Raw genomic sequence first — 22,712 nt, forward strand, 5'->3', positions numbered from 1 at the left:
CACACTAAATAACCTCATACCTGCCCACCAGTGGCTTGATACAAAAGCACAAGACTCACCTACTTTTCCCCTCCTTCTGTTTAGATCTCCAGGTCAATAGTCTAGTCCAAAATTCCAGAAGCAAACTGAACTTGAGTCTAACATGGAAAGGCTTGGGCTCCACTAGTGCTCTAAAGCAGGGGTGGGGAACCAAAGGCCCTGGCTTGCCTGGATCCAACCCCTGAGTCTGAGGGCTCCCCCCTTCCTCAGCATTAGGGAGCTCACACTGGTGCGCCAGCAACTCCACCACTCCCTCACTGGGCTGGAGCACACAAAATCTACTTGCTTGGGCTCCCCAAGGCTTTGGTGTGTGAGGGAAATGTGGGGAGTGTCTTTCTCCTCAGCCAGGGGCCACATCAGAGAGGGTTTTTTTCTCTCTTTTGCTTCTCATTTGTGTGCAGCCCCCCCACAACTGATTTTTCTGTGGGTCACTGGCCCCCAACCCAAAAAAGGTTCCTCAGCCCTGTTCTAAGGAATAGAATGTTACCTTGCAGCTATTAGCTGCTGGTCATCATATCAAAGCTGTTTGCTCTCAGCCATGTCATAGCCAGTGACAGCACGGAACGTACTTCTGGTCCAGAGTGCCTCTAGGTCCCACAGATAATTCTCATGTGCAATCTCGTCTGAAATGGCAGAGGTATATAGATATTTCAAAATTCTACATAGTGATATTTCTGGGGCTGGGCACAAAGGGTGGCAGAGAGCTTGTTTGTAGATGGGGGGGGGGGGTGTATTCTAGCCACCCCACAAACCCACCCGACTTCATTTACTCATCACGCTGAATTCTTGACATCCATAAATGCTGATAAGAGTGAAAACACATCAAAGACAGAATCAGCCCATGCTGTGCTCCAGAAAGTCATCAACACTGGGCTATGCAAAGGTTCCTGGGTACAGGCGGATAAAAATAACAGAAATCCATCACCCTTCATCTGGTGCAACAAAGCTCTTCCGTGAGTGGGTGTAACACTCCCACCCCAAACTACACCCTGAGGACTCACTTCAGGCTGGTCAGATGCTGTCATGTGTCATGCCGACTCCACATCTGCATGGAGCCCAGTCCATGCCTGCATCTCAGAAATACCAAATGGACCTGAGTGTCTCATTGCCACTCTTGATTGTCCTTGGCGCTCAGCTATGAGGCCTGTGAAAGAGTGATTTCCAGCTGAGACCAGCCCAGGGCCACTTCTCTCAGCTCTTGGGATGGGGGTGGAAGGCTTAATTCCAGTTAATCTGAGCCAAATCTCCCCTGAAGGAATACAGCTACTGCACCAGCCTTGCACAGCATGCCAGACCATTGCTTTTCCTCAGGGGTGTAGCAAGGGCACATGGGGGGGTAGTTGCCCCCGGGCGCCATGCTGGGGGGGGTGCCAATTTAGTCCCCTTCCGCTCTCCCTGTCATCCCTCAGCTCACCTGCTCCTCCCTTGCCCACCGCCACTGGCTGGAGCCTCCTCTCTGCTTCTCCACCGCCAGCCCCTCCCTCCTCCATCTCTGCCAGCAAGTTAGTGCGTGCAGGGGCCCAACCCCAAACTGGAGGGGGTGGGGGAAGACACAGTACAAGCTCCCCCCAACCAGGGTCGGGCTCAGCTGTGTGCTAGGTTCGGGGCCCCACTGTGCAGCAGCAGGAGAGATGCAAATTTTACTTTTGCCCCCGGGCGCATAACACCCTCACTACGCCTCTGCTTTTCCCTTCTCCTCATCTGTCAGCTCTAAGTGCTATCCAGGAGAAGTCTTTGTATTTAGGGAGTGGAGTGTACTGATTGCTAGAGGTGCAAGGTTGGGAATAGGATGTTGCTAAACTAAAGGGTGCGTGAGAACAAATCTCAGTCACACAACCACTCAAAATCAGTAAAATGATGTGTGAAGACAGCACATGGTAACCTATAGCCAAATCTGCCTTCCTATATGTCGCCAGTTCCCCTTCCAGTATGCAAAGCAGACACTGCTTTCCTATCGCCTGCCCCAGCCAACTCACTGCCCTAGCAAGGGCCAGAGATAGCAGGGCTTGGTGCCCTCTTGTGGGTGTTGCAGGTGTCCAATCAAGTTTTACCTGTTGTGTTGCTGATGGAGGAATGGTTAAATAAAAGCATTTCACTGAAACCTGTGACACTGCTGCTTTCAGAATACAGCCAGTATCCTCCTTCACATTGCACTCACTATACCACCTCTCCTTGCAATATGCATCTTACCTGCATGCCATTAAAAGACTGCACAGTTATAACTGCTCCTCCCCTGCTCCAGGGGCAAAGCATTATCATCTAACAACCTTACTGGTCAATTGCAGCAGTGGGGAGCAACATTTTCAGCATAACCTAATCAAGGCTGTGCAGTTGCCATGAGGGGGCAGTTGGATATGCCACAAAGGTGTGTCATGTTTTACAGATGTCAGCAGACAGAAAGTCTTGTGATTACAAGCCATTGAAGCTGTGTTCATCAATTGACTGATGTAATACCAGCGCAGCAGTTTCTAACCACCACAGAGGCAGGGAGGAGTTCAGCTGAAAAGCAGAAGGGAGCCATGTCTACCAGGAACAGCCTGCCTGTTGCATTGTGTGCCCATCCTCCTGCCTCTCCCACCTCTTCCCTTGCAAGGAGGAAGGAAGAAACGACCTCAGTTGTGGAGATACCTGACCAAAAACAACATCTCTTGTCTGTTGGCGTGTTCGATCTGGTTGTTTCTTACAGTCTTTGACCCTACTATGGCCTCCAGTCTAAATGTCATCTTCCTTCTTCTCGGGTTCCTTCAGTTCAGAGGTAAAAAGTGTTTTTTGTTCTTTTGGTTTATGCTCTCCTTTGGTCACATTACCATAATTTTTCAGCTGGTGTCTTTTTGTTAATTTCCAGGGAGCCCCTGGTAGGAACTTCCACATTACTGCTCTTTCTGTCTTTTAAACCGTCTGTCTTGTAAGAATACAAAAAGAAAACCAGCCAGGGACGGGGAACAGGGAAGTAGTGTTGTGGCCTAAATAAAATGATTCCGGTCCTCTGTGGCTAGTTCTTCGTAAAGTAATGGCTCCAAGTATTCATAGGAAGGGAGGTGTCAGCCCTGCACTGTGACAGTGGCAGTTTGTAGTGGCTTGTTTGAAAGCTGCATTCATGTAAGCCTTGGCATTGTCATACTGGACAGGATAAATTGAAAAAGATGAGCAATCATGTTCTAGACTTGACAGAAGGGCCAGAAGAGACTATTCAAATCATTGCTCCTCCCGCATCACCATTGCATTTTGGATGATCTTTCAGTACATTCCTCATTCTAACATAGGGTATGTCTACACTACATGGCTCCGTCGACTAAGCCATGTAGATTACCTTTGTAGACATAGGAAAATGAAACGGCGATTTAAATAATTGCCGCTTCATTTACATTAAAATGGCTGCCGCGCTGTGTTTGGTGGCACAGCGCAGTAGTCTGGACTCTCCCCCGTCGACATCAAAGGCCTTTGTCGACCTCTCTGGTAAACCTCATCTCACAAGACATACTGGAGAGGTCAACAAATGCCTTTGATGTCAACCGCAGAGCATCCAGACTACAGCACTGTGCCAACAAACAGCTGATCAGCACAGCGCGGCAGCCATTTTAATTTAAATGAAGCTGCGATTATTTAAATCGCCGCTTCATTTTCCTATGTCTACAAAGGTAATCTACATGGCTCTGTCGACGAAGCCATGTAGTGTAGACACACCCTAGTCTCTCGCCTGCTCCTGACTTTGCCATGATGATATTTTGAGCATTTCCCTTGGTGTAGCCTGCAGCTCAGTTGCTTTTAGGAACAAACTTTTCCTAGTGCTCTAATGTAAACTTTTCCTTAACTTCTGCCCACTACTCCTTGTTATGTCATCTGCTGAAGCCTTTCCTTCATTGGGATGGTTACCCTGAAGATATATATAGACTGACCTTGTTCTTCCTTCGTCACGCCACCCCAGAACTCCACTTAGCAGTTAGCTGTCTCTATGTATCTCTGTCCTCCAGTTCTTGTATCACTGAAAGAATCAGAATTCCTATTGTGTAAAGTAAACAGACTTACCCATAAAGTTCAGACTCGCTGTCTGAAGGGGATAATGAGAGAAGATCACTCAGACACGGTATTCAGTATTCCTCATCTGTTCCTAGGCCACTAAAGTTCATGTGTAGTTTGGAACATGGTGCAATCTGTCTGTAGACTCTAGAGGAAAGGGCAGCAGATACCCTGAATCTTGAGGGGCTAATTTTCAGTTGATCTGTCCACAGAGTCCAAGTATGGTGGTGACAGAGATCTCTCTTTCCTTATTACTTATTGTGAGAACAGTGGCAGGAAACTAGCTCCACTGGTAAATAGAAAGAAAAAGCAGTTGGCTGGAACTGCACTGATGGTTTTTTGATAACTTTGAAAATGCTTTCAACACTCCTCCACTCCTGTTCTCTATTCATTATTATGTCAAATGCTTTGCACTGGGAACAGCAGGTATTCACATAAACAGATCAAAGGTTGTCTGGGGTTAAAACCTGATTCACAATGCAAAAAGGACGGGGGCCTTTACCCTGTGAAATGGGCTTTCTGTGGGCATTTCCCTGTTGTTCCCTCTTTTGTTTACCATAAAGAAAGAAAAAAAACCGAGCCCAGAAGTGATCTCTCCTCTTTGCTTCTGCAGCCTCTGTTGTAACTTCCTATATATCACCACTTGGTGAATTGCAGCAGCAGATAGCCTTCCAATAGCCTGGCAACAATCATGGGAACTGTCTCTCCTCTCTCTTTAAGAGAGATTATCCCACATGGCTGTGTCAGATCTGCACAGTTCTACCGGTAGTTCCTGTACCTGATGTGCTGATTCATCCTTTGCTTTGCTGTTTAAAGTGGCAAAAGTTTTGAGTGATGAAGCTGCATCCTCTTAACATTTTTCATGGTCTAATATTGGCCTGCGTGCAGCATGTGCAGTTTCCTTCCTCACTCTCACTTCACATTCCCAAATGCACATTGACACTGATATGCACATTGGCACTCTGACACAGAGGCCTAGGATTTTAGTGGCTGCATTATCCAAAACATCCAACTTGATTTAATTTTAGAATATTGCTTTCCACTTTTGTCAGCCAGAACATAGTCTCACATACTGAGTAATCAGTCCACTTCCTTCCTTCCCCCTTTTGGCATGCTAGAGTTCTAAAGAAGAACTCACAAGAAAAAAGAGAAGCCTGCAATAGCAAGTGCATCTAAAATCACACACTGTTCAGCTAAAGGACTCTGTAGGTCATACAGGAGTTGCCTTGCCAAAACAGGCCAGACGTCCATATTGTCCTGTATCATCCTGCCTCTGACAATCCTGGATGCTGCAGAGCTGGGAGCAACCCCTGCGATAATGCATTCCGCTGTGTGTACGCCTCTGAGAGAGAGTGTGTTGGGGGATGCTAATGATTGTCTCCTATTGGATAGGATGGCAGGTTGCAGGACTGAAGGTCAAACAACAAGACTCTCTGGTCCAGGTCGCTTTTCCCAATGAAGAAGTATCTATGAAGTGCTTGGTGAGCTACCCCTATATGAAGGAATACACCAGCTTCTCAATCCGGTATTACCGAATGGACTCAAAAGGCAAGAGCTTCATACCTACATCACGTAAAGTATCTGAGCAAATCCCACCTGGAAAGGAGAATCAGACAGTAGAGATGACTTATGAACAGAAAATTGGGCCACTAAAAAACTCCGCTGCTACTGGCACCTACTACTGTGAGGTCATGTGGAAAAGCACAACGAAAACAGGAAATGGGGTTTTCATCCTTGTTAGAGGTAAGCTCCCACCATGCCCCAACTAGCCAGTGAGAGATCAGAAGAGGAAGTCTGAAAGGCTAAAATCTGGCTGGAGTTTCCCCATGAAATGGTGACTCCCCCCCCCCCCCCCCCCCCATTTTTTCTTTACATTAGCACACGCTAGGAACAAGTAATACTTAGCCCTTGTGTAGAACTTTTCATCCATAAATGTCAGTGTTTTACAAAGGATGTAAACAGCATTATCCCTGTCTTACAGATGGGGAAATGGAGGCACAGAGAGGCTAAGGCCTGGTTTACACTACAAAATGTTGCCAATGTACCTATATCAGCTAAAAGTGCCACCTTACTCTAATCTGTACAGAATGTAACTGCAAATATCCTCTTCTTTGCCTTTTTTTTAGCCCTCACTTTCACGGCTCTTCATGACTTTTCCACCTCCTGGCTTGTCTACCTGCCATATGTTCCTATTTCCATCACTCCACCGTGTCACCCTTGTCTCCCTCAGTCTACGTCTCCCACAAAGCCTTTGTGTTGAACTGTTGGTTGGGGCATGTTGAGGAGTGGAGCAGCAGAAGGTGAGATGTCAGGCATGAGATACAGCAGCAAAGCTGGAAAGGCTGGGAAAGCTTGCAGGGGTCTACCTGTACTTGAGTCTGTCCAGCACCACCAGTCTTAGTTTTAGGACCTTTCATGTTCACCCAGAATGTGATTTAAAAGGAAATATATATTAAAAGATACATTCTTCAGCGCTGCTTGGGAATTCTAGCCCGTTGACAGCTACTGTATGGAAAACTTAGGGGTAAAAATGAACCAGACCCATGAATCCTTTGCCTTCCTCCTCACAGACAAAGGGTACACAGAGCCGACCTACAACTTGTGGAAATTTCTCATCGCTCTTACCACTATCCTCGCCATTCTGAGCATCACTGAAACAGCTCTTCTGCTGTGGAAAAGAAAGGCAAGTCATAAGATAAGTATTACAGGGGGATTTGGTAGCAATGCTTGTAGCTAAGGTTTCTTGACACTTCCCATTTTAAGACACCATTTTCAGTAGCGAATACTGTTACCAAACTTCAGCTATTTGGACTGAAATGCTAAGAGTCTACCCCAAGCTAGTTGGTGGTTTTGGTTGTTTTGGTTTTTAAGTTTCAGCAAAAATGGTTCAGCCACGTCAGAGAACAAAGTGAAGGGGGAATGCGTTGATTTGTTCATTTGAAAAGCTCCTGGTGTCAATCAGACTGTGCAAGCACTATTCCCCAAAGAGCAACTGAGCATGTGCCAGCCCAGCTGGGCTGAGCAAGACTTTCCCTGCAATCACTTCTCACAGCAGCCGGACTGGGCTATGGCACCAAGCCCAGCAACTGAGAGCCCAAAGACTCTCTCAACTATGCTCCCAGTGCTCCCTCCCAAGCTTTTCAATTTTCCATTGTAGGCAAGTATACTCGACTTTCTTAATCTTGTGCTTCAAATGCAGATTTCTTTTTTTATTCTTAAACCAGAAGGAACCATCTAGGTTGACCTTCTGTATAATGCTGGCCATAGAATTTCTTGGTGCAAGTTATCCAGGCTTGAAAATTTAAATGTTTATCCCTAGTTACAAATGGGTTGGAAAATGGTTCATCATCTTCTTGTGATATGACACAAAAGTCATCCTGCTTTCTTCCAAATATAGGACAGAAATGCTTTTCAAATACTTTGGTCTTTTCTTACCCTCATGGATGAGACAAATTGTTATGTCTACACTACAATGTTAGTTCGAACTAACGGACGTTAGTTCGAACTAACATTCATAGCCGCTACACTAGCGCTCCGCTAGTTCGAATTTGAATCGAACTAGCGGAGCGCTTAGTTCGAACTAGGTAATCCTCATTTTACGAGGATTAAGCCTAGTTCGAACTAGCTAGTTCGAATTAAGGGGTGTGTAGCCCCTTAATTCGAACTAGTGGGAGGCTAGCCCTCCCCAGGTTTCCCTGGTGGCCACTCTGGCCAACACCAGGGAAACTCTATGCCCCCCTCCCGGCCCCAGACCCCTTAAAGGGGCACGGGCTGGCTACGGTGCCCGTGCCAGGTGCAAGCCTGCCAGCACCCAGCCAGCCCCTGCACCTGGCACGGATCGTGCCACCCATCCGATGTCCCCCAGCCCACCCCCTCTTCCCGGGACCAGGCTGGCGGCTCCCGGGAGCTTGCCCTGGACCGCAAGAGGCGGGCACCTTCCTGGGCTAGTGCGGACATCATGGACCTCGTCCACGATCTCCGCACTAGGCACAGGAAAGTGGCCGTCTAGGGCAGGAGAGCTGCCAGCCTAGCCACCCAGGAGCAGGTGTGCATGAAAATCAAGGGGGTCCACTGAGACCCCCGACCCTGAGCCCTGAGCTTACAATGGCCGTCCTGGGTCAGACCAAAGGTCCATCTAGCCCAGTAGCCTGTCTGCCGACAGCGGCCAACCCTAGGGACCCTGGAGGGGATGGACCGAAGACAGTGACCAAGCCATTTGTCTCGTGCCATCCCTCTCCAGCCTTCCACAAACTTTGGGCAGGGACACCACTCCTACTCCCTGGCTAAGACTACTCCATGGACCCAACCTCCATGACTTGATCTCACTTCCCTTTAAACTCTGTTCTAGTTGTAGCCTTCACAGCCTCCTGCAGCAAGGAGTTCCACAGGTTAACTATTTGCTTTGTGAAGAACAACTGTCTCTTACTAGTATGAAGCCTGCTACCCATTCCTTTCCTTTGGTGTCCTCTAGTCCTTCTTTATGGGAACTCATGAAGAACTTTTCTGAATGCACCCTCTCCACCCAACCCCTGCTTTTAGAGACCTCCTCCTGTCCCCGCTCCATCTCCTCTTTTCTAAGCTGAACAGTCCCAGTCTCTGTAGCCTCTCTTCATCTGGGACCTGTTCCCAACCCCTGATCATGTTAGTTGCCCTCCCCTATCCCAGCCTTTCTCTTCCCCTCTCCCACCTCCTTTTCCCAGTCTCCCCCAGTTTTGTTCAATAAAGACAGAGTCAATGTTGGAAGAAACGTTATCCTTATTTTGTACATCAATAAGAAGGGGGGCTAGGGAAGGGTAAGTGGAAGGAGGTGAGGGAGGAATGGGGTACGAGCCCCCGATGGGGAGGACTGGGCTGGCTCTGCGGGCTTCTGGGGGTGGAAGCTCTCCTGCAGCCCCCCGATTGCTCCCTCTCCCCAGATGGCAGCCTGAGGCAAGTGCAGCCGGGCTGATGGCCGAGTGCTGTGATGTGCCCAGTGTGGGTACTCCGGGCAATCCAAGCCAGGACTGGTTTGCAAGCGGGGCACCCCTTAGAACTGTCTGTCCGGGATGGGGGTTGAGACCCTTTAAGCGCAGCCCTCGGCTAGCCTGAGACAGCATCTCCACGCTCTAAGTCCTCCTCTGATGCCCTGCCGGCACTGCTTCCGGCCATCCTTAAGCCCTGTTCAGAGTCCACTCAATGTGGACTTGCTAGTTCGAATTAGCAAAATGCTAATTCGAACTAGTTTTTAGTTCTAGACGCGTTAGTTTGAATTAGCTTAGTTCGAATTAACTAATTCGAACTAAGTTGGTTCGAATTAGCGCTGTAGTGTAGACGTACCCAGAGTGTATTTGTGGTAGTGGTGGTTTCCCTGTCCCATGTTGGTAGTGTGACACTCTCCTTCACAAAAGCAAACCCCCTCCACAAAGTCATGAATCAAGTGGATCAATATTGTGGTGTATTATGCTGTACCTTCTGTTTCTGCCCTTTGTGTACACAGTATCTGAGGGTATGACTTTGTTAGATCTCACAAACTAAGCTGGGTTAGGTGTGGTCTATATTTGAATGCAAGACCTCTATGAAAAACCCATTTGCTGTAGGAAACGGTGGTGGAAATTCCAGAAGAGGACATCTGTCTTTAAATCAGTACTGGACCACTGCCTCAGTGTATTGCTGACTCATAAAAGGTCTCTTGCTACTGTAATAATGTTAGCCCTAGTTTCCTGACCAAGTTCCATTTTAAGTACTGTACTTGCATTCTGCCCCCTAACCTTCTCCCTACAGTTACAAGAGGGATGGGCATTCTTTGTTTCCTGTCCTACAGCATTGCTATGTGCTGTTAAACAGGTACAAACTCCACCCCAGAGATGTCTGTATTTCAGTGCTAGACGTCATCATTTTTGCATAAACAGGGAGTCTGGTGCTCCTGTCACACAGCTTTATGCCAATGTAACTCGGCTGATTTCATTGGTTTATACTGGTGCAAGAAGAGGGTTGAGCCTACTGTTCTCATAGTGATGAAAGTGTGATTCACTAGTGATCACAGGCCCTCCGTTAAGTACAAGAATTATGCAAACATTTATTTCATGTTTTGGAAGGCCATGTGTTTACAGCAGACCTGGCGTTAAGTGTCTCATGGCTCTTGTCCTAATTAGGTGAGGTGTCCTGTGAGGAGCCGCTTCCAGATGCACCCAGTCCTAAATACTGGAGCCCAAGTCCCTGCAGAAAGCTCCGAACCATCTGGTTCTGTCTACACTGTGAGTACCCAAATTACCATAATCTTGTGTGGCCTACTGCTGGACCCCATGTGTACACCAGCATGACACCCATAGAAACAGCATGATCTCGGGGGGAGGAGGGCGGTGGAGGAGAGAGACAATGCAGTCCATTCACCTCAGTATAAGAGAGGATTTGATTCCAAAAAGAGGGCTGGTGAGGAGGCGAGGTATCTTCTTATGCCATCTCCTCTCAATAACTTTCTACTCAGAATAAAATTGGCATCCTTTCAACTCTCCTGAAACTGGCCCAGGGTGGTTGTTTCCATTCCCCTAGCCTGACTGTGGCAATGCATTGATTTCCCCTCTGTGGGTAAGGAATTGCTTCAGATGGTCAGCAGAGCAAATGTAGGGGGAGCAAAAGGGTGAAAGTGAGCAGAGACGGGTATTGGCTGAATATCAGGAGACCTTTTCTAAGCATGAGATCGGTAACGGAGTGAATAAGTCTCACAAGGGGAGAGATGGAAGCTCAGTTGCATGAATCATTTGTGATTGGACAAAGCTCTGGAGAATTTACCAGAGGGAAAGCTAACGTGGGATGCTGCTGTGGTCAAGAGCATGGACTAGCTAGTGCTTTTCTAGCTCAAATTTCAATGGTTCTTATGAGGTGAATAGAGTTTGGTTTGGTTGGTTCTTAATTTTTGGAAGTGAGGTTAAAAAACCAGCAGGAAATATCAGAGTAATAATTTGTGGGAGGGGAATTAAACTGATAAATCATTTACTTTTAGAAATCTCTTTTTATTTCAACTTTTTAGTCAAGATAGAGAATTTTCCCATAAAAGTGGATGATTTCTGCAAGGAGATTAACAAAATATTCCAATCAATTTCTTGCTCAGTCAGCATTGTCAGGCATCCTCCTCTCCATTTGAATTACACATTCCATCATGTTACCTTCTTGAAGATGCCGACACAAAGCTCAGTCTAACAGGCCGGAACTGAACAGTTTTAAACATTGGGTCAGCTTTGTGAAAGGAAGGGCTGTTGGGCATGATGGTGCAGGGCTCCCACTGCTCCTGCTCCATGGGCAGCTAGAAACTGTCCAGGGCAGTCTCTAAGAGATAGTTGGGATTGGCTTTAAATGGAGCAAGGCTACTCTCCCTGGGTGGGAGAGGCACTCATTTAATGTCTCTTGGGAAACGTTAGCTGCTGAGGTTCCTATGACACCTTGGCCAAAACGTAAAGGTGCCATTCGCTGGCACTAACCTGGAATGAATTCCTCCTCCAGCAAAGCTCCCCGGGGTACAGATTGCTCTCCTATTCCCTGGCGTCTGTGGGTGCGAATCTAGCTGATCTCCCAGGACAAGGTGAAAAGGAATGTTGTAGGAGGGCCAAAAGCACCTCCTTTAGTCCCATCTTCGCTCTGAGAAGCTTGTGTGGGGCTGGAGCTGGTTACGGCACAGTAGTGCACACAGCCTGATGGCTCCGTTGCTGGGAAAAAAATGCCCAGGGCAAGAGACTCTGTGACCAGCTGCAGAAAAGGACCTGAGAGCAAGGAAGAGGAGAGGGGCGCTCTGGGCGTGCGCATGTGTGTATGTGCTGAACAAGGGGCTGCTGAAGACACTTAGGCTGCGTTTAGACTGGCAAGTTTTTCCGGAAAATCAGCCACTTTTCTGGAAAAACTTGCCGGCTGTCTACACTGGCCACTTGAATTTCCGGAAAAGCACTGACGATCTCATGTAAGATCGTCAGTGATTTTTCCGGAAATACTATGCTGCTCCCGTTTGGGCAAAAGTTTTTTTTCCAAAAGACTTTTGCGCAAAAGGGCCAGTGTAGAGAGCTGAGATTTGTTTTCTGCAAAAAAGCCCCGATCGCGAAAATGGCGATCGGGCCTTTTTTGCATAAAAGCACGTCTAGACTGGCCACGGACGCTTTTCCACAAAAAGTGCTTTTCCGGAAAAGCGTCCTGCCAATCTAGACGCGCTTTTCCGGAAAAGCGTCCTGCCAATCTAGACGCGCTTTTCCGGAAAAGCTTTTAACGGAAAACTTTCAGTTAAAAGCATTTCTGGAAAATCATGCCAGTGTAGACGTAGCCTAAGTGGCCAGATGAAATAACTGTTAATGTTTGTCTCTTTTAAAGTGTGAGCGGGGGTAGGAACCACATGATGCTTGGCTCTTTTTGACTTCCCCTTCTGTCCCAGGGCAAGCTGTTCATCCCCCTTCATAGAATCATAGAGCTAGAAGAGACCTCAGGAGGTCATCCAACACACCCTGCTCTCCTTTAAATCATAATCACTTCTAGCCTGATTCTGAGGGGGTCTGAACATTTGTAATTTGCAGGGAAACGAATAGGGTGATATATGCTCAGCTTCTCTCAGGATCGACCCCAGCAATTTGCTTTTTTCCTCTTTGCTGTATTAATGGGACACGACAGCCTCACTCACTGCGCAATCCCTCCCTAAGAGCACCAGCCCCTCCTGCCTGCCAAAGCTCCTCCCATCCTCTTGTTGCCAGAGAAACAGCCACCGTGGCAACCTGCTGTCATCCTTGAAATACACATGGAAAAGTCCTTCTGATTGTTATATTAGAACCTGCAGGCAGATCTGGAGCATCATTCAATTTGACATGCATTTTTAGTGACACGATTATTTGAGGGACAAGGAGCGGTGCACACACGTAGGATGCGTGTGTGTGTCTGTGTCTTTCTCCATGTACATATGTGTGAACATTCCGGGCAGGGCTTAAATTGTCACAGTGTATTTCCCAGGGGCCCTCCCCCGCCCAACCTCCCCATTTAGGGCTCCAGCTTCATCTATGGGGTGGGAGGGTCTTAGGGCTTTAGCCCCATGGGGAGGTGCACCAGAGTTGTGGGGCATCAGCCATGAGGGGGACCCTGGGTCTTGTGGCTTCTGCTGTGTGGGGTTCACATGCTGGGACTTGGGGCTCTGGGCTACAGCTATGGATCCAGCTTGAAGCCTCCCAGAGGTTTAAAAATATTTGCCAGAGCTCCACTCTGGAGCCTTCTGGCTGAATTAAAGCCCTGATTCATGGGGAGTGTGTGGGTGTATGTATGTAAGTATGCATGTAATTTGGAGTGTGTGAGTGAGGCAGTGTGTGGATGTGGGGGAGGGGGGATCTGTTCTGATATTATTTCTGCATTCTAAGGAGGAAGAATAGTTCCTGGTGTGAAAAACAAATGCAAATTGTCCCCATTTTAAGTGGCTATGAAATTCCTGCCTTTTGCTCTCCTGTTAGGCATCAGAACATCAGCTCAGCCTCTCTTCTCACCCCCAAAAGCCCAGCCTGATCACAACTGGAACCTGGGAATAAGTTGGACTCCAATACCATATTGTACCATCCAGACCTTATCTTGATTGCAGGTTCCCCTCTGACCCACTATGTAAGCGGGGGAATGGTCCCGCTCTTGTGGGGAACTTTCCTGGCTTCTATACACCCCGGTGAAATGAACCAGCGAAAGGATCTGAGTCCCCGCTCCCACTTCCTTTACCCCACGGCTCCCTGATCCTGAGGGCTCCCCCTCCACTCTCCTGAGTAGCAGAGCCCTTGAAACCCCAACAAGGCTGGGCCCAGGTTTCCTGGGGCTTAATCCCTGACCTTGTAGTCACTAGGGGCAGGAGTTAGGGTGTCCCCACTCCGAGGTGCTCTCTTTACACTGCAGGCCTTCTTGGCCCAGTGATCACTTCATAAGGTTCAAAGCAAATACAATTTATTAAACAACAACTGATTAAAGAGAATAGAATAAGAAACAATGAGAATGGTTAAATGAGAACACACAGCCCTGCTCTGTAGCACAGGGACATCAACACAGCAGTCTGCAGAGTGTAAGGACAGTTCACAGTCTCTTCCTTAGAAGCCCTGGATGTGCTGCAAGGGGCTGCAGGCTGGACATGCTTGCACTGGCAGTGACCACACAGCCTCAGTCTCTAAGTGGCCAGACCCCTCTCCCAGTCCAGAGCCTTTCCCCACACTTTGCAGGTCCCAGTAGCTCACCACATCCAGCTGCAGGCTGTGCTGCTTGGCCAGTTCCAGCTTCTTGTGTTGCTTCTCTGTTCCTTTTGGCTTTCTGAGCACTGCCAGTCTGCTGCTCAACACAGGGTCTGCACTGCTTGGCCTGTCTGTGTCTGGTTCTGTCACTGCAGGACTTCTTCTTGTACTCCTCTCTCAGCTCTCTGTCTTTGCAGGACCTCTCCTGCACACAGCTCGCTCTGCTCTTTCAGCTCCCTGTTTGCTCAGAGAGAGAGCCAGAACAATCCCCACTTACAACCTGCCAGTCAGGCTGAGCTGGAGTGTTGACTGCTTTCCATTGTCTCTGGGGTCTGTCAGTCTCATGAACCCTTCCCCTTCTGAAGCTGGTAAACCAAAAAACTCCCACAGAGTTTTAGTAAGGGGTAACAGTCCCCTTACATTCCCCCTTGCTAGAATTCTACCACAGCCACAAAATTCACACCATATAAAAAACATTAACAATTAACAAAAACATTTCACATACTTAACATCTTATTTCTACTGGACATGCGGACACTCATTAAGCCATTACATAGGACCAATAACATAATCATCTCTAAGTTTAACAGGCAATACACCCTTATTAGTTCTCTGGGACCTTCTTACAACAGGTGGTTCATTACCCATATTTTCTATTTCCCTGTCTTCGGGTAATACTGGGTCAGCCTGAGGGATCTGGTCATCCTCGTTATGGACTGGGGTTGCTACCCTCTGTTCCCTTTGGTATTCAGTTTGTGGGACTAGAACCATTCCCCAACTCCTTTCAGTCTCTTCAGGCCGTCCCGATCTACGCCTCCTAGGATTCCTGACTGAACTAAAGGTGCAATGTTTTAGCTGGTCTCTATGAACTGTTCTTTCCTGACCTCCGCGTTCAGGTCGAATGGTGTAAACTGGTAGGTCAGGATTGTTATGAGCAACTACAATGTGAGGACTCGACTCCCATTTGTCCTGTATTTTATTACGCCCCCGGTGTCTATGATTACGAACTAGTACACGATCACCAGGCCTGATGAGAGCCCCCCTGGACTTGCGATCATAAGTCCTCTTCCTGCTTTGGGCTGCCTGTTTAGACGTACTGAGAGCAACTTCACAGGCTCTCTTCAGCCTGTCATGGTGACTTTTGACCCAGTCATCCAGATTGGTCACATCATCTTCCTCAGGGCCCTCTCTGTCCAGAATATCCAATGGCAACCTGGGATCTCTAGAAAACATGAGATAAAAAGGAGAATACCCTGTCGACGAATGGATGTGACTATTATAGGCCATCACCAGCTCAGGGAGATGCTCCTGCCAGGCTCGTTTCTTTTCCGGTGGGAGTGTTCTGAGCATGTCATGCATTGTCCGGTTAAACCTCTCACACTGAGCATTTCCTTGTGGGTGATAGGGTGTTGTTCGGCTTTTGGCTATGCCATACAGTTTACACAATGCTGATATCACCCCTGACTCGAAATTCCTCCCCTGGTCTGAGTGTAACCGTGCTGGACAACCATAATACATAAACCAGTGTTTTAGGAGGGCTTCAGCCGTTGTCTGCGCTGTCTGGTTTCTAGTTGGAACTGCAACAGTGAATCGGGTAAACATATCTGTGAGAACCAGTACGTTCTCAAACCCCTCTGAAGATCTCTCTAGCCGAGTGTAGTCCATTGCTAAGACCTCCATTGGGGCAGTCACATTAGTGCAGGTCAAAGGGGCCCGAGTGGGCGGAAACACATCCTTGGCTAGGGCACACCGCTTACACTGACGGATCCATGCTGTTACATCACTAGCCATTGTAGGCCAGTAATAGTTCTTCCTCATCACCTCAAGAGTGCTTCTGTCTCCAAAATGCCCTCCATGGTCATGCCTGGCTTCATAAACTTGTCGGCGAAGTGACACTGGCACCACTAACTGCCACACTTCTTCGCCATCACGAGGATGACAGATTACACGGAACAGCACTCCACGGTGCAACCTAAGTCGCTCCCACTGTCTGGTCAGCTTCTTAGCCTGAGGGTATTTGTCCCCAAAGCTCCGGTCTGGCCTCATCCGCTTCATGACTGCCTCTAAGACTGGCCCAAGGTCCCCTTCTTTTTGCAGGGTGCGAATCTCTTCCCACGAATACCCTGAGATTATTGCATCCTCACCTTCTACCAGGTTTTGTGATACCTCTTTTACCATCACTGTCAAGCAGTCCCCAAAAGCTCGACCACAGAAGTCATCAAATGCACTAGCATCATCGGGGTCCTTTTCCTTACTGCTGGCATGCTGCCCTTTTCCGAGGGACAGCCGTAGGAACCCTTCTGTCCCCGCTTGGCCTTCCCCTGATGTGCTACTCGATCTTGGTGTCTCTTGGATTCCAGACGCTCGGGATTCCAGTCCCCTCTTCAGTGGACAATCTCGACTAGTATGCCCTGGTCTTTCACAAGTGTAACAAATGTACCTTCCCAGCTCATCCTTTAGTGGGGGTCTTCGGGACCCTGGGGTCCTGGGGTATTTTGGCCAAGTAGTGGAGGAGGTGGATTTTTCTTTCACCACCTCAGTCATTACTTTCAGCATCTCCCCCTGCTGGATTGCCAGTTTTTGGATAGCTTCACTTAAACTTTCCAACGTTAACTGTGTTTGGGGCAGGGCCTTTTCCCCAGTAGTTGCACTGACTAGGCCCCCACTCCGTGTTCGGGAGTTAGGCTTGGCGGTCTCTTCCAAAGGAGCCTCCTCTTCTTCTGACCACATAATGGCAGCCTGCATGAGTTCAGGGAACTTCTTCCCAGGCTCTTCCTTCAACCTTCTCTTCATTTCACGGCGGAGGGAGTCATCCCGGAGCCCAAACACCATCTGTTCTTTCAGCGCCATATCTGCATCTGAAACTCGTTGAGGGTCTCGCCGCTCCACTTTGCTCATTCTCTCCTGGAGTTCATAGGCATATGCCCGGATAGTTTCACCAGGCTCCTGCTTTCGCTCAAAGAACTCCTTTAGCCGGATTCCAATAGGTACCTTGTCTCCATACACTTCTAGGAGGAGTTCAAATACCTTTTTCACATCTTTCTTGTCTGCCATTGCCATAAACTTTACTGTGGCCTTGGCCTGGCCCTTGAGGTGCTCTTCTATGAAATCCACATGATCTTCTTCAGGTATTCTTAGCACATGCAGAGCTGCCTTCACAGACTTCACCCACTCCTCTACCGTAATGTCTCCTGGCCTAGTTGGGAAGCCACCAAACTCTGCAACCTTCCGCTCCCGTGGGACATAAATAGTAGGGGGTTTCTTAGCTTCTGCTGCCTGTTGGTCTATAACTGCCTTGGCAAGTGATAAGGCTTCTCTATGCTCCGCTCTAGCTTGCTGTAATGCCTCACTTTGGTCTGATAATCTGCGCTGAAGTTCAGCAACCTGGGTCTGTAGTTCTTCAATTCCAGCCATGGTAGTGCTCTCGACCAGGCCTGGCTGGTGCTACCAGAACTCAACAAATAAACCAATGGGATGGACCCTTTGAATGGGATCCTGTTCGTGACGCCAATTATGTAAGCGGGGGAATGGTCCCGCTCTTGTGGGGAACTTTCCTGGCTTCTATACACCCCGGTGAAATGAACCAGCGAAAGGATCTGAGTCCCCGCTCCCACTTCCTTTACCCCACGGCTCCCTGATCCTGAGGGCTCCCCCTCCACTCTCCTGAGTAGCAGAGCCCTTGAAACCCCAACAAGGCTGGGCCCAGGTTTCCTGGGGCTTAATCCCTGACCTTGTAGTCACTAGGGGCAGGAGTTAGGGTGTCCCCACTCCGAGGTGCTCTCTTTACACTGCAGGCCTTCTTGGCCCAGTGATCACTTCATAAGGTTCAAAGCAAATACAATTTATTAAACAACAACTGATTAAAGAGAATAGAATAAGAAACAATGAGAATGGTTAAATGAGAACACACAGCCCTGCTCTGTAGCACAGGGACATCAACACAGCAGTCTGCAGAGTGTAAGGACAGTTCACAGTCTCTTCCTTAGAAGCCCTGGATGTGCTGCAAGGGGCTGCAGGCTGGACATGCTTGCACTGGCAGTGACCACACAGCCTCAGTCTCTAAGTGGCCAGACCCCTCTCCCAGTCCAGAGCCTTTCCCCACACTTTGCAGGTCCCAGTAGCTCACCACATCCAGCTGCAGGCTGTGCTGCTTGGCCAGTTCCAGCTTCTTGTGTTGCTTCTCTGTTCCTTTTGGCTTTCTGAGCACTGCCAGTCTGCTGCTCAACACAGGGTCTGCACTGCTTGGCCTGTCTGTGTCTGGTTCTGTCACTGCAGGACTTCTTCTTGTACTCCTCTCTCAGCTCTCTGTCTTTGCAGGACCTCTCCTGCACACAGCTCGCTCTGCTCTTTCAGCTCCCTGTTTGCTCAGAGAGAGAGCCAGAACAATCCCCACTTACAACCTGCCAGTCAGGCTGAGCTGGAGTGTTGACTGCTTTCCATTGTCTCTGGGGTCTGTCAGTCTCATGAACCCTTCCCCTTCTGAAGCTGGTAAACCAAAAAACTCCCACAGAGTTTTAGTAAGGGGTAACAGTCCCCTTACAACTAGGCAGTGAAAGTCCCCCATACTGGAGGGTCTTGTTCTGCATTATGTGAAGAATTTGGGGTAGTGAGAGGCAGAAGGGAGGGGTCCTGCTTTCTTACATTTATATGCTAGGGAGAAAATTTTTTTTTCCGTGATGCAAAATCCTGACAAGGATGGGGCTGCCCTGATGGGGAGGAAGCAATTTCATCTCAACCAGATTTAGAACAGGCTTTTTGCAGACTTTAGGATCTCTTGCAGACACAGGGTATAAGCTCGTCAGAACTTAAATTTAGGATGTTGGGGACTCCCTGACCAGAACAGACAACTGTGCATGTTTTAACCCAGGGCTATTTAATACGTGGCCCACAGGCTGCATTCGGCCCACGGCCTGTTTGTTTGCGGCCTGCGGTGCGGTTTGTATTGACGTGGGGCTCAACACGTGGCCGTGGGTGGGATTTTTTGAACATGGCCTCCACTGGGAACACAATGACAAGTCAATATAATGGCCTCCTGTTGATATGCATTTTAGTAGTTAAATTCCTGGATTGTCATTACTCATGAAAAGTGCTGTCATATGGGTAGAAATTGGGTAAATATTGCATTTTATTAATATCAGCAGAAATGACTTGAATGGAGCCTGCATGTTATGTAGTCTTGCCTTAATCTTTATATTCATGCCCATCAGTATGAAAGAAGCTATTTGCATATATATGTGCATGTACATGCAACCACACTTAAGTTGTGGCCCTCGGCATGTGCTGTGAGTATCATCGTGGCCCCTGGGGCTTCCAAAGTGGAGTAGCCCTGTTTTAACCTATATGCACTGCACTATGCACTATATGATGTGACACAAACCTCTTCTCTCCCCTCTCTAGTGCCTAGAATCCCATCAAGCTGAGGTCTATTCTGTCCTTGAGAATGACACAAAGAGCCTGTCGCTTGAGAAGAATCCCACTGCTAAGGTAAGTCTCCTCGCAAGTAATCCTGACCCTGCCCTGCTGGGGGTTCCCTTTGAAATTGGGCATGGCATAGAAACTGCCACAGAGCTGCAGTGCTTTACAAAGGCTGTAAATCTAACCGCTGCTTCCACTCCTCCCACCCAGAAGAGGAAAGGCTGAGTTCCTCCCGCTCCTAGTCTGGGATGATGCATTTCCAGTCTCGCTTCTCTCTGGTTAAACCATCATTTTATCAAACATTATTCATTTAGGGAGGCCTGGTTGATATAGGTGCTGTGTTGTCAGATTTGCTCTGAGGAATGGTGGGAGATCTGAGATCATTTCTAGCAGGGGAAACCTCCCTGTATGCAGAGGAGACCAGACCTTTGTGGAATATGGACTGGTCCGGGCTTCCCATATGGCCCTTTTGGACTGTTCAGGCAGTGCCAAGATCAGACAGCTGACGATTCATCCAGCATGGAGAAATCCCTGCATAGGAGCTTGGCTGAGATACTCCAGCCATCCCCAACTGATGCAACAGCCCCCCGAGGGCCATTACCGTGGGCCAAAAGTGTAAAGCAGCTCTGATACCGCTCTAAATTCTTCCAGGGTTGATGCAAACCCTGGCAGCCAAGGGGATCCAGGAAAGGGACTGTGCAGCCACATTTCTGGTCTTATAACGAGAGTGGGTCAGCTAGCCCTGGAAACTGGGCTCAGTGTGTTCTGAGCCCCATATAATTTGTTTCCCCTTTACTGCTAAAATGAAAACCACAGTGAGTGAAATGCTTCTTGAGCAATTGTTCAAGAGCTCAGTTGCTTAACAGAATCATTGGACTGGAAGGGATGTTGAGAGGTCATCAAGTTCAGGGTCCTGCCATATCTAGACCAGGGCTGAGCAAGATGCGGCCTGGGGGCTGGATCCGGCCCGCCTAACACTTTGGTCCAGACAGCATCTATCCACTCTCTATTTATATTCTTCTGCCCGTGCAACCAAATTTCCAGGGGTGCCTCAGCCAGCAGGATCCTGTTTAAATGGCTTCTGGTTGTGGTTTCCAGCCCAGGAGGGGCCGGGGCCAGAGCCACGAGCTCTTTAAATAGCCGCAGCAACCATGGGCAGCTGCCAGGCAATGCAGTAGTGGCAGCACCACAAGCCCGTTGCTGTGTTTGTAATTCAAAGCCTCTGGCCCCAGGAGGCTAGTCCCCAATCCTGCCCCTTCCTCTCCAGAACCCATCCCTTTCAGGGGTGGAACAGGCTTGTGACCACATACCAAAATTCATTAAGTGAATGAATTATCCATGTGAAAATTATTGCCCACCCCTGATCTAGATCATCCCTGACAGGTGTGCATCTAATCTACCCTTAAAAATCTCCAATGATGATGATTCCACAATCTTCCTAGGCAATTTATTCCAGTGCTTAACTACTCTGACAGTTTGAAGTTTTTCCTAATATCCAACCTAAACCTCCCTTATTGCAAGTTAAGCCCTTTGCTTCTTGTCCTATCATCAGAGGCAAAGAGAACAATTTTTCTCCCTCCTTATAACAATTTTTTAGGTACTTGAAAATTATGTCCCCCCTCAGTCTCTTCTTTTCTAAACTAAACAAACCTAGTTCTTTTCTAGACCTTTAATCATTTTTGTTGCTCTTCTTTGGACTTTTTTTTTTTTTAAATTGTCTTCATCTTTTCTGAAATGTGGCTCCCAGAACTGGATGCAATATTCCAACTGAGGCCCAATCAGCATGGAGTAGAGCAGAAGAATGACTTCTTGTGTCTAGCTTACATATTCCTGATAAAAAAATCATTCCAGGATCTTTTAACAGTGTCACACTGACTCATATTTAGCTTGCGGTCCATTATGACCCCTACATACCTTTCCACAGTACTTCTTCCTGGACAGCCAGTTCCCATTCTGTATGTTCCTTCCTGCATGGAGTACTTTGCATTTGTCCTTATTGAATTTTATCCTATTTATCTCAGACCATTTCTCCAGTTTTCCAGACAATTTTGAATTATGACCCTATCTTCTTGAAGCCCCTTTCATTTGGTATCATCCACAAACTTTATAAGTGTACTCGCTATCCCATTATCTAAATGACTGATGAAAATATTGAACCAAACTGGACCCAGAACCGACCCCTGTGGAACCCCACTCGTTTTGCCCTTCCAGTATAACTGTGAAACACTGATTACTACTCTCTGGGGATGGTTATCCAGCCAGTTATGCACCCACCTTTTAGTAGCTCCATTTAAGTTGTTTTTTCCTAGTTTGTTAATGAGTAGGTCATGTGAGACTGTATCAAAAGCCTTACTAAAGTCTAGTGCTTCCCCCGCCCCCATCCACACGGCTTGTTACCCTGTCAAAGAAAGCTATCAGATTGGCTTGACCTGATTTGTTCTTGACAAATCCATGCTATTTCCTATCACCTTATTATCTTCTAGATGTTTGCAAACTGATTCTATAATTATTTGCTCCATTATCTTTCCTGGCACAGAATTTAAACTGACTGGGCTGTAATTTCCTGGTTTGTTCTTATTTCCCTTTTTATAGGTGGTTTAATAAAAGTGGAGCAGAATTGTGCCCTGTATGCAGGATTGGATTCATGCAGGGGCTTTAGGGGCAGTGCAGGGTACCAGGGGAGTGCTCCCATAACAATAAATCCATAATTATATCAGTGGTCACCAACCCATTGATCATAATAAACTGATCGATTCTGGATCCTCTGCCAGTCAATTGTGATCTCAGCACTGCTAAAAGACCAGTGGTGCCATGGGTCTCGGGCAGGCAGCCTGCATGCTGTGGCCCCATGCTGCTCCAGAAGCAGCCAGCTGCTAGCATGTCTCTGGGATGCCTGGCGGGGTGGGAGTTGGCTCCATGCACTGCTTCTACCCACAGCTCCTCTTGACCGGGAGCCAGCCAATGGAAACTGCTGGAGCAGGCCCGGCAGAAGTGGGCAGCACAGGGAGACATGCTGTCCCCCTCTCCCTAGGGGCACACAGAGATGTT

At 48.1% G+C, this 22,712-nt stretch overlaps 1 protein-coding gene across 1 annotated transcript in view; it reads left to right on the forward strand.

Moving 5' to 3' along the window:
• Positions 1–22,712, forward strand: part of NFAM1 (NFAT activating protein with ITAM motif 1) — a 54,564-nt gene that overhangs the window by 23,516 nt on the left and 8,336 nt on the right. Inside the window, exons 2-6 of the mRNA XM_006120502.5 lie at positions 2,423–2,794; positions 5,449–5,799; positions 6,627–6,739; positions 10,188–10,289; positions 19,647–19,733. Of these exons, the coding sequence (XP_006120564.1) occupies positions 2,740–2,794; positions 5,449–5,799; positions 6,627–6,739; positions 10,188–10,289; positions 19,647–19,733 (708 nt within the window). The 5' untranslated portion in view covers positions 2,423–2,739. The remainder of the gene's footprint in view (positions 1–2,422; positions 2,795–5,448; positions 5,800–6,626; positions 6,740–10,187; positions 10,290–19,646; positions 19,734–22,712) is intronic.

This window comes from Pelodiscus sinensis, chromosome 1, assembly GCF_052426305.1.
Source record: "Pelodiscus sinensis isolate ZL-2025 chromosome 1, ASM5242630v1, whole genome shotgun sequence".
In the NCBI taxonomy this organism is placed as follows: domain Eukaryota; kingdom Metazoa; phylum Chordata; order Testudines; family Trionychidae; genus Pelodiscus; species Pelodiscus sinensis.